Below are 17,641 nucleotides of genomic sequence, written 5' to 3'. Positions count from 1 at the left end.
GAGACACAGAATGCACATTTAGAGAGAGCATAGCATGTAGCTATACAAAAAACAGCCACCGACATATTGCCCTGCCCCGATTTCCCTGAGGACCGTCCCAGGTTCCATGGCCTTCCATTGCAGCTAAGATTTCCGTGTCAACTTGGAATCCACTCAGAGGGGAAGTGTGTGCGTGTGCGTACCTAATACGGCCTCGGATGCATAGTGTGTGTTCTTGCTCAGATAGCCTGGACAGAATATATACTTGTACTTGTACAAGGAAACAAGCCTCCCCAACAACCGAAAGCTTCAGTACAACAAAAAAAAAGTCCACATAATCTTCCATGGTTTGTCCTGCCGTTTATCTTTTTTTATTTTCCCTTTTTTATTTGATGGGCAAGCTCGCAGCGAAATCGAAATCTCTCCCCGTATTTTCTTCCATCACGACAATTCGCTCCCACGCAGAAAACGGCAAACCAAACCCACAGACAAAGATCTTCGACTTGCTGCCAAGAGCAACCTGCTGTCTGTTTTTGCTGCCCCATTTATCGCATTTTCCGCCCTTTTTTTCCTCGTGCTTTCTCTCTCATGCAAATCAAATCGCTGCTTCAATTCTGGCTACCTCACCCTAAACCCCTGGTCTTGGTCCTGGTTCATCGTCTTTTTTGATCTTATTTTTCTTCCACTTCAATCGTTCCCCTCTCTTTTCCTCCCTAGACACTTTTTTTCGGCGTAGTGGGCTGAAGCAACACCTTTTTTTCTGTTTTTTTCATTGGCACTCCAGCTCAACCCATTGAATCGCTCTCTCAAACATCAAGGCCCAAAGTCCAAGGTTCGATATTTAGCGACAGTCTCCGCCCAACGCACGCACAAATTTGGGCCGACTCTTCGACTTTCGGGTCCATATACTCTCTCTCTGATCCCAAGAGCCCATAATCGACTCGCCACCCTCGAGCCAACCATCCGTTTCATCAACAAATACAACTTTGTTTCACTAAAGCGCACTCCTACGTTATTTTCTCCGATTAATCGACTTCCACTGTCTCCCCGCCTCTGTCTCCAGCCGCTTGATTACCCACGGCCACCTCTGTGTCCAGGCGTGTTCTTGAAAATCTGAGGGCCCACGTCATGGCTTCGCCAGGCGACCCCCGATCCACTAGTCCTGCCATCATGGGAGATATTGATCTTCTGACCGACCTCAACTTCAACAACCCATATTCCATGGACTTGACTGACACCGACTCTGACCCCATCTCCACCACCAAACTCTACGTCTCAGATGTCGGTGCTCTTCCTCAGAACCACCCACAAGAAATGTCACCACCTGACTCAGACCCTGAATCGTCCACCGAATCTACCAGCCCCCCAAACTCCGGCGCCGGTGCAAGGCAATCACCAACGGCCACCCCGCCTCAGAAAGCTACCATCTATCCCGACACCATGACCATCGATACCCTCGACGATTCAAGCATAGACTGGAACCAAGAAACGTACATTTTTGGCCAACAAAATCCTTCCAAAATGCATGACCCCAACATCATGAGCGACGACATGTTTAATTTCTCCGCCTTTGAAAGCAGCAGTATCACTCCCAACCAAACTTCTTCTGCTCTGCCTGCTGCCCAGACTGTATGTCCAGCATCTACATTCCACAACTCATTCACCAGACTAACTCGGATATCACCCCTCCACTTACAGACTCATCTCCCTTCCCAGTCAACATCCCACAAACGCTCAAGATCTCAGGGTGCTGCGCTCGCTACCGTCAACTCAGTATCACGAAATGCCCTCTATGGCAATTCCATCGCAAACCCTATGGCTGCCATGCAATGGCTTCCTGGCCAAAATATGGGCTTTCAACCACCATCACAGTTTTCACTCGGCCTGCTTCCCATGGATAGTATGCCAGTAACGCCTTTTTCTCAACCCCAGCAACAACCATCACCCCCTCAGCAACAATCGCAACATCAGATGCAACAAATAGCCACCAAATCACGATTTCCAGCATCTGGTCGATTTCCCTACCACCTTAAAATCCACCCCGCGCCCAATAAGAGTCGAGTCGAGACCCAGCTCAACATTGTTATTTCAATGGATAGCTTGCCTGATCAAGTCTCCAAACTGCATCTACCAACTCACTCAATTTCGAAACCAAAGCTGCTCTCGAAACCGCCTCATGTCCCCCAACCCGAATCCCTTGAGCTTTACTGCATGGTTGTCTGCACCAGTGTAGTCAGAAACGTAGACATCCTACGCAAAGTGCTCGTGCGCGCCGCTACCTCTGGCCATCCCGAGATTCGTGACCCAAATACGGCATATGCAGAGAACGACGACAATCATCCCAAGAACGGCGGCGAGGTACACATTTGCTCGGGCTGTATACAAAGAGAGCGCAAGCGGGCTGCGAGAAAGAAGAACAAGAGTGTTGAGGATGACGAACTGTGGTCAACCAATGAAACGCGCAGAATCGTCGTATTCAATACATTTGAAGTCATCGAGTGGTCAAAAATGGAAGAGCCTGAACATCAAGGACGATGGCAGGCTGTTATTCCTATGCGTATCGCTTGCTACTGCCGTCATCATGGCGAGAAGGAGGGCTTCCGGGTCATCATGACCGTAAAAGATCATATGGGCAATGTTCTTGCCCAAACCATGACTGAGAATATTATGATAACCGATGATCACAAGACACACCCAGTTGAACCCAGCGACTCCAACAAGGGCGCCCTTCGCACTGCTGGTCGTGCCCGCCAGCCACGGCCACGCCAACCCGCCAACAACCGAAAATCAACAAGTGCCCTCCCCGGGAACAAGCCTGTTCAGCGCAGAGGCTCTGATGATAATGCCGAATCAAAGTCCGTACCTGCAGAAGACCTCGAGGAACCATCAACGAAGAGACGTAAATCTTCTGGCTCGCCCAAGGTGCCAATGACCATGACTATGACTCCTTTGGACACACCCCAAGCCCAAGCTCAAACTCAGCCTCAAGCCCAGACACAAGCACAGGTCCAGCCAACCATTACTCCTCTAGCTCCTCTCACCGCCAGCCTACCAACTGCCGCAGTCACTGGGCCTCCTATGGCTACACCAATTGCGTCACATCAGTCATCAGTATCTCCCTTCACCCCGACCATGCAACTCCCGTACGGAACCGATAATCTTGCTTCTCCTGTTCAAGGCCTTTCTATGCATGGGCTTTCCGTCCAATCCCCCATCAACGATCACAGCCTTTTTTCTCCTGACAGCCAGGTTGGTACACTCGATGCCATTAACATGCTACAATTCAACAACTCCACTACTTCATCAGCAAGACAAAGTCGAGACCCCAGTCCAGGCCTGATGCAAACCCCTCGGCCAGCTATTCACGCCTCCCATGCTATGATGGGCATAGCACCAGTTGCGCCTCAGGCAACTCATCCATATATTCAAAAGGTGGTTCCTGCCGAAGGCAGCAAATGCGGCGGAAGTGAAGTGACTGTTCTGGGTGTTGGATTCCGGCCTGGCATGCGTGTGATGTTTGGTGATCGAGAGTCAACTACGACCAACTTCTGGGGTGAGAATACTCTCCTTTGTCGGTCTCCTCCATCTAGATCTGCCGGAGTCGTACGTGTCACTGTTGCTCCAGAGGCTGGAAGTCAAGTTCCTCATCCTCAAAATCCTCAGGCTATTTTCAAGTATCTGGACGATGATGGCGAACAGCTCATTCGTATGGCCCTCACCATTCTCAACCACAAAATGAATGGTAAAATGGAAGATGCAGACTCTGTGGCTCGCCGTGTATTCAATTCTGCCGGCTCAGGTCTAGAGAACTCTGACAATGGAGGTTCTCGACATGCTGGTGGCGGTGTTTCCTACAACTGCGCCACTCTTGGCGATACTGAAACCATGGTGATGAAGTGTCTTGAGAATATCGACCTGTGCACGAGCATTCATATTCCCCAATTCGATATGAAGAGCCCCTCAGGCCAGACAATGTTGCATCTTGCATCCTCTCAAGGCTTTGATCGGGTGGTAGCCGGTCTTCTCGCTCGTGGTGCCAACCCAAACACGCGCGATAAGGCTGGATATACGCCTTTGCATCTGGCGGCTCTGAACAACCATGTTGAAATTGTCCATCGCCTAATCGTTAACAGAGCCGATGCCACAATTAAATCAGCCTCTGGATACCGTGCTGTAGATCTGACATATGACGAGGCTATCAGTGATGTTTTGTCGCCGCAGAGCCAACTAAGAAGAAGCGTCAGTGATCTTAACCTCACCAGAGTTTCAAGCGAAGAATCTCTCGAGCCAATGCCCCGAATGATCATTTCTAGGCAAAACACTTCGAATAAGAACTCTGCAGAGATTAGTCCCGAGTACTCGAGCTTTGAGGACGATGAGTTTGATGCCTCTAGCTTAGACCTAGATCCTGAAGAAAGGGTCGGTGAGATAGAAGAGCAGTTTGAGGGCAGCGGCATCGCCCGTCTTCACACCCGAGAATTGTCAAGAAGCAGCACATCTACAGACGATGAAACTCTTGAGCCCCAAGCCCCAGACTCGCCTGGTGTAGCAGCCCAATTGACAGCTCAGCTTCAGCAATTGCAGCAGACCATGGCAGAACATCTCCCAGCTCTGATGCAATTCCGTAACCTCACAAACCTGCCCAACTTGCCTCATCTGCCTAACCTCCCTCAAATTCCTGGCTTCCCTGCAGACTACCAGGCCATGAGAAGATTGGGCCAATACCTCACTCTCTCCGGGCAGCGTACAGATGCATCCGACGTCAATGGAGACCAGCAAGGCAATACAACCCAAGTCGGGGTTGAAGCTCCTCCAGCCTATGACGACATCTTCCCCGGAAGTGACACCAAAGCCCCAAGATCAGCTGAAGAAGCCGTGGCACGTCTAGCGGCTCAGATGAGCGCCAAAGAATCTAGGGCAAAAGCAGTTGCGTCGATGGAAGCAGTTGAGGAAGAACAAGAAGTCCAAATACATGAAGCTCTTACCAGCATGGCTCATCATCATGAGAATCAAGCTGCAAATGCCAAGAACACCGATGTTCTGACCATTGGTCCCAAGAATGCCATCACCAAGGAACAACAGATGAGCTTCCTCCGTGTATACCATGCCAAAAACACGGGTCTCGGTGCCGACCGCAACCTCTGGCTAGTCTGGATCCCGCTTCTTGTTCTCATGAGCTTTGCCATGTTTGCGACAACGTACCCACACGTCGTCGCCCGGCTATGGGCTACTGCATTGGATTTCTTTGGTGTGCCACAGGATAGCATGGCGAGAGACTTGGGCCTGCCGGTCGCAAACATGCTGACGCTGACCAAACTTTCAGATGTTCTGGGCACAGCAGTTGCAGCGGCAACGGCATCTCAAGCGACGCAAGTGGCGGCAGTGGCAGACATTGGCAAGACTACTGGCGTGGACGCTGATTTGAAGCAGCAGGTTGACGGTGGCGACATGGACAGCAGCTCTGTTACTGTACCAAAAGACTTGAACCACCACCCAGTTGATATTGCGGCGTAGCTGCAATAGCTCTGAGGCTCGTTGGACTTTGTTTCTTTGTTCTCGGTGATTGGTGTTGTTCTGTTGTATTGGAAATACCCCTCGTTTCTTTTTTTTTTTTCGTCATATGGTGCTCTGTCGTCTTCACTGGCAACGAACGCTCTTATTTTCTCGCATCGCATGTTTACCCTCCATCTCCAATCCTGTTTCTTTGCTTTCTGGGGGGGGGGGGAGGGGGAGAGTGGGGGATATCTCCCTCTCCATGAGCTTTTTACTTTTTTTTCTGTTCTACTTTTCTCGTACCTCATTGGGGTGACTCTCATTTTTGCGTTAGCTCAAGCAAGAAATGTTGCTGGAACGTCTGTATCTTTTGTTGTGTCTCTCTTGTGTGTGTGTTTTTTTTTGTTTCCCTTTTTCTTTTTTGTTTCTCTGGGGATAATTAGGAGTCGATGTCAATGGTTTTCTGTCTGTTCAAGTTTTCTTTTTTTGTCTTTATTGTCGGATATTATTTATTCTTTTTTATATTTACAAATATCTTGCCTTTTCTTTTTCTGCCTCAACATCTCATCTCGTCCACCTCAATGAATCTGTGCTTCAAAATACACAAGGCGACATCTAGTTAGTCGCCCAAGTCAGTTGGTTCAGTACATGAGGTCTACTACTACTACTTGTATATCCTGGGTCGGTCAGTGAGGAGAGATACCTTGATGTGCCTACTCCCGGTTTCTCGGGCGCCGCACATGTTGGGCTTCCAGGCGCGTGGACGAATGGCTATGTCACTCGGATTTGGATTCTTCATCTTTTCAGGTATAGGAGTGTCAGTTCGAAGAGGGGTGAGTGTTGGTATTTTCCATGAGGGAGTCATGGAACGTATCCAATATGTCATACACTAAGATTACACATGGCACTGGTACAATCCAACGCCCTCCTCCTCGCCCCAATGAACTCTGGCAGATAGATGACTGGCAGGGAGAGTACGCGGCCCAATGCTCAACAGCGCAATTTAGGTCTAGCCAATGGCCGATTTTCGCGGCGATCTGCAGCGTGTAACTGGGCGAGAAGACCCGGGAGAAGGTCTTTTGTAAGCGGATTATCGTGAGTGATTAGTAGCCGTGAAGCAGACGGACCGGTTGAGAGCATGGATTGGTGGAAGACCAGGACGGTACATCTGTATGTATGTATGTGTCTATCCAACGTCCAAGTGTACGTGTATGTGTTGATACAGGCGCTTGTGTACAGATGTAGCTGCTGCATGGGTCGTTGGTTCAGGCTGGATGGACGCTTCATTATGTGGGTGAGTTCTACGTTATATGTAGCTAGTTATGTATGTAACTTGACAGGCTCCTGCTCCTGGCCGGCCAAGCAAGGAGAGGAAATGGGGATTTGAGGGAGGAGAGTGAGGTTCTCGGACTTGGCGGCAAGTTCCACGGACGTTTGCAGATAGTGTTACATTGGGGGGAGAGAGAGATACAGGGAGGAGGGGAGAGGAGAGGAGAGGAGAGACAGAGAAGAAGATGTATAACTACATGGAGAGAGCAAAAAAGGAAGAGGAAGAAGAAGAGCAATTGTAAATAGCCGTCACTGATTGCAACAACAGAGACTGCCAATCATGGCTCGATTTGGCCGTGTCAAGTCGCCACATGAGCCATTTCAGCTCCAGCTCCAGCTCCAGCTCCAGTTCCAGTTCCAGTTCCAAATACAAGTGCAAGTCAACGAGTAGCAAGGCATATATACAGTGTTTGGGCGAGACGAGAGCGAGCAGTTCATGCGATGCGGATCAACAGGAACGGGCGTGGGCTCGCTGTGGCCCTATGCAGACTATTTACAAAGGCTGTAAGCCGAGTCAAGCTTGGCTGTCTGTCTCTCTCTCTCGCCGGGTGTTGTCGGCCCGAGACGCGGGTTCTTGGCAGACTTGCTCCGCAAGTTGCGCCCGCAAAGTCCAATTATCAAGAGGCACACTCGCACTCACATATGAATGTACTACATACAATTGTATGTGTTGTCTGTATTACATTGCACATGGTTAATGTGCCAGGCGTCGGGCCCAAGTCGCAGGTTGCAGTAGTCAGCGCTTATTCATTCGGGGCTATAACCAGTTATATAGGTGCTGTCAGTATGGGTGAAAGGTTCCCGTTGCTTTGCAGGGCGCTTCTTTTCCTGCTTTGGAGCGGCCCTGTTCTTGTTTGAAACCGTGCGTCCTTGTTGTTGAACGGGGATTGGGGGAGGGAGTGGAAGGGATCAAATGGGGGGCAAGATGCGGCCAAAGCGTCTGCGTCTGCGTCTGCGTCTTTGTTGCACCACCGACCTTCTCGCTCTCTCTCGCAATTGGGCACATTCGCGTTGTCTGGTGAGTGAGTTGTGAAGAGAAGACCGGACACCCATTGAAAAGAGCGCCGCCGGCAGAAAGCAAAGGAACTGAACAATGGCCTTCAATTCGTAGCGTGGCGTCCAGGGCCCGTCACCGCTCCATCATCCACTGAAGAAGCCCCCAAAAGCCACACACACAAAGACGGCCTGGCCTGTCTTGCTGTCTCACAGCGCCCCTCGGCTCCTGCCCCTCCAGCGCCTCTTCAGGGCCCTGTCCCACTGTAAAGCGCCGGTGCCTTTGGTGTTTGGGCAGGCTTTACTGGGACGAGTAGCCGTCTCCAGGGCGCTGGATTCGAAGGCGGTGAAAGCCGTTGTCAGTTCCAGACTTTTGTGCTGTCAATATCTGAACCGTCTCTGATCAATCAATCAAACAATCAATCAGCCTGTGCTATGCTATGCTCAGATTTCAAGTCTTATGCCGCTGGTATGTGAATTCAGAAACAACAAAAGCAATAGCTAGCAACAAGGGCGTAACTCTAATCACCACCCACAGGGTGCAGATAGTAGCCTGACTACACCCTTGGATCTAAGCGTGGGGTTTTTTTCTTTGGGGAAAGACAGATGGAAAAAGAAAAAAAAAGGATAATAAGAAGAATAATAGCGATATGGGCTACAAGGAACCGGGGTCATCACTCCAGCTTGCACCGAGTCCGAGGGAACAGATCAACAGCCAAAAAAAGACCCAATACAGGGACAAGGTTGACGGGCTTCTCGCGCTGGCGGGCTCGATGATGCGGAATCAAACAAACAGTGAATAAAAAAAAAAAAAAAAAAAAAACAGACACACGCAAGTCCATGTATCCACAACTCTGCGTTGATGGACTGCATGCTGTGACTGCACACACACTTTCGCTCCCTTCCATGTCACATGGAACAACAAGAATCCCTTTATATGGCCGGAACGCTTCCAACTCCTGTAAGAAAGAAGCCTCGCCCTGTGGGAGAAAACGCGAAGAAGCGATGCTGGGCACGACGTCAAGCTCATTACATCTATGGGTATAACCCTAACAACCCATAGGCCAGTGCCTCCACCCGCGGCAAGATCCAAGGATTACCCTGAATGTCAACCAGTCTAGGAGAACGCTCATGTCCCTTACATTCTTGGAAGATATATATGTACATACATACACATATGCATCCACGGGTATTTTCTGCCATACCCGTAGAAGATGGCAATCAAGGATTTATGCTTCTGCAAGTCCAGGTCCAATACACGCAGCCTGTACGGAATGGGCAAAGCTCTCAGGCAATGTCAGAGAGGCAGAGACAGACAGATGGTGAAAAAAAGAACGACGAGTGAAGGACATTTGAGTCTAAAACAAAGAGTTGGCAAGATGGGGCTATGTAGAAAATATCCTCGGCTCAAGCCACTTGGTCTCGAAGAGCGTAAGTGTACGGAGGCCGATCTACAAGTAGTTATACTAACTGTTCAAAGAAAGCCGCCATAAGCAATCGTCATCCGTTGTAAGACGCAAGATGCCGTCCTTCTAGTACCAGCACTTGATTGTTCATAGGGCTCCAGCTAATAGCCTCACAATAAATACACAGGCCCCCCTTGTATGTATAGCGGTCGCCCGGATTCTTCGGGGTTTATACTAGAGCTGCCGGTGCTTTTTTTTTTTTTTGCCAAGGGAAATTTTGACACACATAACCCTAATGATATATCCAGCACTACATGTGCTACCAGAAAAAAAAAACATCAACACCTTATTCCGGTAGCTAGTTTTATGATTCCAAAAAAGAAAATGTGACCTTGATGCTCTTCTGCACAATTGACGACGTCATTAAAAATCTTTGTAGATTTTCCCGTTCACATGCTGTTACCTTGCCTCTCTAGCGAGCACAACAAACACACATACACACACAGGACCTGGCCATCTCAATTCCGATGCCGAGAGAGGCAGGCCCACCAGACAAGGGCAGCATGGGGAGATGGGGTGAGACGAGACGAGGCGAGACAAGACGAGGAGTTGAAGATGAAGAGGGTGAGGATGGGGATGGGTGGGTGACAGGGACGCCGGCCGGAGAATAGATGAAGAACAGCGAGGTACGGGCAAGCACACACAGGCAGAGCACAAGAAAACGAAGGGCAAAAGGGGGAAGGAGAAGGGGAGGCTCGCCTAGAATAAAAGAATAAAACCCATGATGGAGGGTAGAGGGCCGGAGACATAGATGAACAGGTGGATTTGTAGCAAGACTGGACCTAACTTGACTGACAGGCGAGACAGACCCAGACCCAGTCTTGGAGAGCAGCCAGGTCACCCCCCCTCCGCCCCGGGATCCTGACATTCACACTCACATTTGCCTCTTTACCCCCAGCCGGCGTAGGGTTCACTAAAGAAAAGGACAGGCCAGCTAAGCCCAGCAGAAAAAAAAGGGCTTGCCAAGACCCCTCGCGTCTTCGGCCTTTGGTTCAACAAACCCAACAAAGTTTTGTGGACGTGAAGACTAGGGGGGAGGGTGTGTTGTTCCTTTTAGAGAGAGAGATAGAGAGAGTGGCTATCGTCATCTGGAGTTGCTATATTACAGGCTGCTTCGGGATATATTTCTTTCAGTGGCTTTAGACAACTACAAGTAAGCATATGAGCTTCCTTTTTTTTCTCTCTCTTTTTTACCCTCTTCTTTCCGGTTTAGAGCAAGAAGGGGGCTGCTCTCATGTGTTTGAGGCAGAGGATGCGACGTGCAGACAACAAAATGCACCGAGAGCCGGAGAGTGGACAGACATGGAGGGATGCATAAGCTTGGTTGGATATGCATACAGATGCAAGTTTGTATGGTTATAGAAGTCGCTAGTTATGTCGTTATACAGACCCGTCTGTGTCCTTGTGGTCGTGAGTATAGAGAGGTGGATGAAGAGGACTGAGCTGCCTCGTAGCTGTATTTTCCATCTCCGGAAAACCTAGAGAGATGGGCCAAGTGCGCCAGTCTTGTGCTTGTGTGTGGCATCTTGTCTCTTCTCTGGCCGAGGAGTCAGATATTTCCCGTTTGGGAAAATTGGCTTGGAGTCCAGCCAGATTAAAGTGCCTTTCCCGCGGAGGTCTGGTCTTTTGTATATGTCGATACATGGATACAGTTACACATTGTGGGCTAATTAACTGGTTGTTGTTGGTGAGAATCCGCAAACTACAATTACCCAAGTCGCCAAAGACAAGACAAAGCGATGCTGCCCCCGCTCCCGGGGCCTTCTTTGTGCCCTGGGCCTTGTCCCAGTAAGCCCATGGCCGGAAATGTTGAAATGATGTTGTCCGAGCTTATAGTGCCATCGCGTCCTGCTTCCCGCCTCTGTCGTGCCATATTGAGGAAATCGAATCACTGTATCCACTCCGAGAGGGCTTCTATGTGGATCGCGATTCTGATATATATGTGTGTATAGCGCCCGCAGACTTCCTGCGAGCCCAAGTACGGGCAATGCAGGTATTTGCGGATAGATGGGCAATCCTCGGCCATTAAGAACCAAATGTGTATCGAGGCTATCTAGGAGTCGTGTCTGAGAGCAAACAGGTTTTCTTGGCAACGAGGGACACCAGATGAGAGGGGAGAAGATGAGTAAGTAGTCAATCAAGTATGAGTATGAGTGTGAGTCTCTGGTAATTTGAGGATGAACAGGAGGAGCAAGACGACGGGGCACAGAGTCCAGATAAATGTCGATAAATGCATGTGGTTAAAAGGGGGACGCAACGCCTACTTGAGCAGAACTCAACACGCTTGTCTTGTCGTCTTTGTTTCCGGCTGGAAGGGGTGCCCATGTCGATATTGTTTGGAGGTCTGCAGATTCGCGTGCGCCACCCACGAAACCACGAAACCACAGACGGACAGCAGGTCTTTGCTGGAGTTGTGCCTCTGGTTCCCAAGCCCTAAGCCCGCGGACTCTGAGAGCACAAATCTGCAAGCGGTCAAGCGACAGCCCGAGAAGACAGTCCAGTCCAGTCCAGGACCGTGTCGCGGGTTCATGAGCAAAGTGTTGGCTGTCCAAGCTGGGTCAGCAGCCACAGTCACAATCATCGAGTCACTGGGGGGTACAGACAGACCAGACACATGGACAGATACATGCTCATTGAGATATTCTCTCACTGAGCCCTCATCACCGTCTTACTGGGACGCGGGACGCGTGATATGTGTGTGAGTGAGTGAGTGTGAGTGTGTGCCATGCCTACGGATTGCTTCTAGCGCCGAGCAGCGGTGGTCTAGTGCGCAAGAGCGCCCTGTGCGTGCCACTGCCAATTTTAGTGCCTTGCGCTAGGCTAGCAGGTGCCGCTGAGCTGCCCTGCGCTGCCCTGGACTACGGCCACGGCCACGGCCACGGTTATGCTACGGCTAGCTAGCGGGCGCTATACTGACACAATCGTAGTGTGGTGGGCGTGGCTCTGGCTGCCCAGCTTCTAGCTTCCATAGCTTCCAGCAGGCCAAGCTCCAGGCGTCTAGAATAAGCTCCGTGGCCTGCTTGTATGCATGTAGCTAGTCAAAGAGGAGAATAACACACTGAGAAAAGAGAGACAACGTTCTCGTAAACACAGCCAATCAGGGCCCTGTTTCATAGACAACAACCCCTTGTCTGATGTGTCTTGTTTCCCGTCCTTGGGTTCTTGGGTCCTTGATGCTATGCTATGAGCAAAGGCGAGGGGCAGATCGGTTATGAGACTGGGCCACGCCCAGGCCACATTTGGCTAGCCGACCCAGAAAAGCCAAGCTGTGATGACGGGCCTTGGACTTGGCTATTGTTTGTTGTGGTTGTGATTGCAAGTGTGTGTAAACACGGAGACGAGTCTTGTTAGTTATATATGTGTTTGTAAGGGCCAGGAGCAGGAGACGTCCCGAGGGCTTGTGAGCGACAGCGGACTACGAGAAGCCTCTCACCTCACAGGCGGGCAAACACTGGGCTGGTGACTTACATACAGATGTATGTACATACATACATACATATGCTTGACCTTGAGCTTCGGTGCGGAAAGGAAGGCTGTATGTATGCATATGGATAGACAGTAGCCGAAGGAACAGCAACACTCCTAAAGCTAGATGGGTTGGGTTCAGGGAACACGGCAAACTAGACCACACCTATGATTCTTATTATTAGCATGCAGGCTAAAAAAAAACTCGCTTTCAAGAAGTCTGTAGCTAGTTATCGCTAGCTACTTCAGGTCATGGTTGGTGGTGACGACGAAGCTTTCATTGGATGGAATAAGACTTGTCCAGGGTTTGGTTTCGGACTGGGGCCTTGATTATCCTTGGGGGGGAGTGATCAGTCAAGTTGCAAGATGGCAAGTAGTGACAAGAGTTGGATGACGGGATGGTGGGAACTAGATTCATACGAACATACTGGCTCGCACAGCCTGGCGGGTGGCTGCGTGCAGATATTTGGCTGGCCACGCTGGTGCTGGCAACCCATGGCGGGAACATCAGGCCATTTTACTGCACTGGGATTTGTTTTTTCTTCAAGCTGCCACCCTCTACCCTCGCACCCAGAGTATATCCGTACCCGCACGAGTGTGTGTCTCTGCACTTGTGGTTGAATGAAGAAAATCTAGCCTTGTGCCCGCTCGCCTGGTGGCTGCTGGATGGAGCCCCTCTCCTGTCTGCAGTTTCATGCGTGCGTCCTGGGTCCTAGGTCCCGAGTCCCAGGCGCCGAGAACAGGACCCAGGAAGCAGGTCTGGGGTTGCTTCTTTGACTAATACGTGTCTTGGGTGTTTCGCAAACTTGTGTATAGTTGGTGGGACGGTGTTGACTGTTGTACAAACAGGAAGAAGATACAGGATGGCGAGCCCGAACCCGACAGCAGTCGCCTGGGCTCTAGGCTCTAGGCTCTGGGCCCTGGGCCCTGGACTCACGCTACAGGACGCCTGATGTCGGTGTCTTGGGCGCAACTACAAGCCACATCGTTTGCGGCTTGCTTCTGGAAACCAGATGTGAGCACGGGTGAGTACAGGCGGGTTGGGTGGGGTACAGAGGAGCAAATAGCGTCTTTTCCCTAATTTGCTGGCGGCCGAGACACTTGCTTGGCTGGCGAGATGGAATGAAGCAACTTACACAAGAGAGAGAGAGAGAAGTAGTAGTTGTATCCATCCATCCATGCGCAGTTGCTCGATCGTGCCAACACATCCAGCTAGCCAATCTATGCTAGTATCCGTCTGTTCTTCTATTGGCACGGAGACGTGGCACTAGCACACATGTATGTACATCCGCATGTACCTAAGATATTTTGCGCGCCGCTCCTTCCCACCCATCCTCTCTTGGCCGTGCAGTGAGTGCAGCGGGTCCCAAGGCAAGGAAAGAGAAAGAGCCTGGGTTTCCTGGGAAGGAGAGAAGAACAAAAAAATACACGCAAACATTAAACATGGATAAAATCCCAGGCCAGGTTCTTTCCTCGCTCACCCAGAAGCCATGCCTGCCCTGCACCTGGTTTCTGTGCTGCTGCCCTTTTTGTATCTGCACCTGCCCACCCTCAATTTTCCACGGGCCTCGAGTGTCTGGTGTCTGTTCTTCCACTTTTGCTCTTTTTTCCTCTTTCTCGTCGCCAGGTATTCTTGCGTGTTTTGCAGCCTGGCCGAACGAAATCTAGCCGCCGCCAAACCACCAAACCACCCAAGAACCATCGCCATCTTCATCGCCGCCATCGGGAGCGCCATCAGGAGCGCCATTGCCCTAGAGACCCGTTTCGCCCTTTCAGCTACTTTACTTCGCCTGCAAATGCAATCCAACACGCGCCGTGCTCTTATTCTCGCCTGCATCTAATGCCCCGTCGCCCGCAGCTCATCACCACCCAAAGCATCGCTCCGTAGCTCATCGACGACACACTCACATTACCGCCGCCCTCTTGACCGCTTCATCTGCCAGGTTCAAGCTACAAAGCTGCCAACTGGCCGCACGTAACCCTACGTCCTCATACCAACCAATCCGCCAGTCTCTCGACGACTCTACCCGCAATCAATCCGCCCATCGCCTGTTTGCCGCTCTTGAATTCTGCTGCACACGCTCCACGCCCATTCCAAGCAAGCCACCCCGCCCGCCCACTGCATCCAAACGGCCTGGTCCTGTGCTTTCCGAGATACTGGCTCCGTGCTCGCCCTTGGAATCCTGTAGTCTCCCTAAGCCGAGCATTTGGTCTCGTAAGTCTGCCCATCCACGCTTGACTGAGAAATCGCTCAGGTCAAGGTAAAAACAAGGCGCCCTATAGCTTTGGTGTCCGCCTTGTTTCTTCTTATCCCCCCGTGCATGTATGTGCAGAAGCATCCCCGAGACAGCCAACAACGCACGCATACAGGCCGCCTCTTTTTCGGCACGCACTGCACGCCAGCGCAAAAGGTCGCCCACTCCCCGGGCTCCCACTCTGCTGGGTCTTGTTTCATCATGCGTCTCTTTGTTTTTGTTTTCTAGGTGGCCTCGTCCAGCACAAGCTCGTTCGATGTCCATTGTGCTGGGCTGGGCTGTCTTTGTGCTCTGGAAACTAGACCCGGAACTTGTCTTTGACTTGGCTTGTCCTCGCTCAACTAAAATTCCTCCCGAACAGGCTGGGCCAGTGTGCTGCCAATAAGGGAGAAAAAGAAATAGAAAAGAAAATAAGCACAAAATCCAACGACCCCAGGAACCCAAATTTAAGACCTGACCCAGTGGTCTGGGTCTGCATTACTTGGGTACTGCCTGCTTGGAACGCCTGCATTCTTCTCACCTCCCACACTATTGCTGCGGCTGGCTGTCCCTTTTCTTACTCCTCTTTTTCTTCCTCATTACGCTCGCGACACAAGTCTCATTTGCTGCCCGGGAACCTCCTTTGCTAACAACTCGCCTCCATTGCCCAGATCTCGTGCGCCTTTATTTCTTGCCATCTTGCTTTGATTTTGACCCTTCACCAATTCTCCGAGTGGTTCACCATGGCCACTCAAATGCGGCCTCTGCAGCCCGACAACAAGGCCGAAATGCACAACATGCAAACGCCCTCCACCATGGACGGCCCTCCCACCGTGTTCGAGCGTCGGACCAAGGGCGGAAGACTCTTGCGGTACAGACTCACCATTCTGCAACAACCTGAGCGAGCCCGCGCCTGTGGCTCTGGTTCCAAATGTAAGCCTCCTTTTCTCGCTAGCTACGGCGCAGCCGCGTCCTTCCCGTGACGTTTTGCATGCTAACGAGCCATGCCTCATTAGCTGCTGCCGACCGTAGACCTGTGGACCCTCCGCCCGTCGTCGAGCTTCTTATTTTCGATATCACCAATGGCCAAGAAAAGGACATCACCTTCTCGTACAACGTCAACTTCTTCCTATTCGCCACTCTCGAGCATGCTCGTCCCATGGCCCATGGTCGTGTGCAAACGCCCGCCGCTACCAGTCCCCCAGTGCTTACTGGTATGCCTGTCTCTGGCATGGCCTACCTCGACAGACCTACCGTTGCTGGATACTTTCTGTTCCCCGACTTGTCTGTTCGCCATGAAGGCCGTTACCGTCTGGCCTTTAACCTCTACGAAGAGATCAAAGACCCTGCTGATGCCAGCATTGGCCACATTGAAAAGTCGCCCGATGTCGGGCTTGAGCCTTCTTTCGACTGGCGTATGGAGGCCAAGTCCAATGCATTCACAGTCTACAGCGCTAAGAAGTTTCCTGGCCTCACTGAGAGCACTCTTCTGAGCCGCACTGTTGCTGATCAGGGCTGCCGCGTTCGTATCCGAAGAGATGTGCGCATGCGAACCCGGGAGAACAAGGAAAAGGGGAGAACCTCTCACCGTGAGCCGCCTAAGGAACTGGAGAGAATTTCTCGCACTCCTGATTGCCCACCTGGCGAACAATACCACGATCGTTCAATGGGCACCCACAACATGAACGTCGACAGTCGCATGCCTCAGCCCATGAACCCCTCTATTTCTCAGTACCCCGAAGGTCGCAAGACCTCCACCTCTGACAATTACCCGCCCGCAATTTCTGCACCATCCCGCCCGTCCTACTCCAGCACAATCACTTCGTCGTCGACGTCGTCAACAGCTCCGCCCTACACCCGTCCTGGCTGTGCCACATATAGCAAACCACCCATTGCTTCTAGAAGGCCAATGTCCCCTTCGAACAACCTGGCTCACAATGGCCCGACTCCTACGTACAATCACCCGAGTAGACCTCCCACACAAGGTTACGATCAAAACTCCTCGGCCTCGAATCCCTACAGCCATGCCATGGAGATTGACTCCAAGTCTGAACGTCATAACTCTCTGTCACAAAGCATTCAGCAATCACCTAGATCTCAATACCCGTCCGACTATGATGACAAGCGTGACTACCGCTCATCCATCACATCTCAAACCCACGGACACAAATCTCTCGATGATTCTACTGTAATCCGTCTAGCCGTTATGCGTTGTCTACCTCCTCCCGCCGATGGCCGTGACATGGCTCCTACTGGTCAAGTTATGCCAGAGATCCCTCCTACACAACCTCCCGCAGCTTCCAGCGGCCTGCAGAACTCGGTTATTGAGCTTGACACCAATGACGAGGAGCCTGCCTACGTTTACCCATACACCTTGCCTTCTTCTATATCAAAGCGTGGTCCTTCTAAAGAGGGCTGGGTCAGCCGTTCTTCCCACTCTAAAAAGCGCCACCGGGCCCATTCTCCCAGTGACTCGCAGCGTGTCTACAACCGTGGAAATCCTGGCGATAAAACGCGTCCGGCTGACCGCCCCAACATCTCGCCGTCTGAGGGGTCTAACAGCTACTTTGCGGATCGCCGCCTGCCACCCCTTGACTCAGTTCACTACATGACTGCTGACGGGACGTACAAGACCAAACATATGAACAAGTTCATCTGAGCCATCTAGACGACGATGAAATG

At 51.3% G+C, this 17,641-nt stretch overlaps 2 protein-coding genes across 2 annotated transcripts; both read left to right on the top strand.

The window, feature by feature from the left end:
* Positions 1 to 1,107: 1,107 nt before the first annotated feature.
* Positions 1,108 to 5,493, top strand: BROUX77_001133 (uncharacterized protein; the record flags this gene model as incomplete). The annotated part of the gene is made up of 2 exons (XM_073745529.1): positions 1,108 to 1,608; positions 1,678 to 5,493. The coding sequence occupies 2 exons, from the start codon at positions 1,108 to 1,110 to the stop codon at positions 5,491 to 5,493; spliced, it is 4,317 nt and encodes a 1,438-aa protein (XP_073609368.1).
* Positions 5,494 to 15,702: 10,209 nt separating this feature from the next.
* Positions 15,703 to 17,618, top strand: BROUX77_001132 (uncharacterized protein; the record flags this gene model as incomplete). Its single annotated transcript, XM_073745528.1, has 2 exons — positions 15,703 to 15,892; positions 15,976 to 17,618. The coding sequence occupies 2 exons, from the start codon at positions 15,703 to 15,705 to the stop codon at positions 17,616 to 17,618; spliced, it is 1,833 nt and encodes a 610-aa protein (XP_073609367.1).
* Between the last annotated feature and the right edge of the window lie 23 nt (positions 17,619 to 17,641).

This window comes from Berkeleyomyces rouxiae (assembly GCF_048999995.1).
Source record: "Berkeleyomyces rouxiae strain 22BRR77 chromosome Unknown BrBRR77_ptg000001l, whole genome shotgun sequence".
In the NCBI taxonomy this organism is placed as follows: Eukaryota; Fungi; Ascomycota; class Sordariomycetes; order Microascales; family Ceratocystidaceae; genus Berkeleyomyces; species Berkeleyomyces rouxiae.
This window is presented reverse-complemented; position numbering and strand designations above follow the sequence as displayed.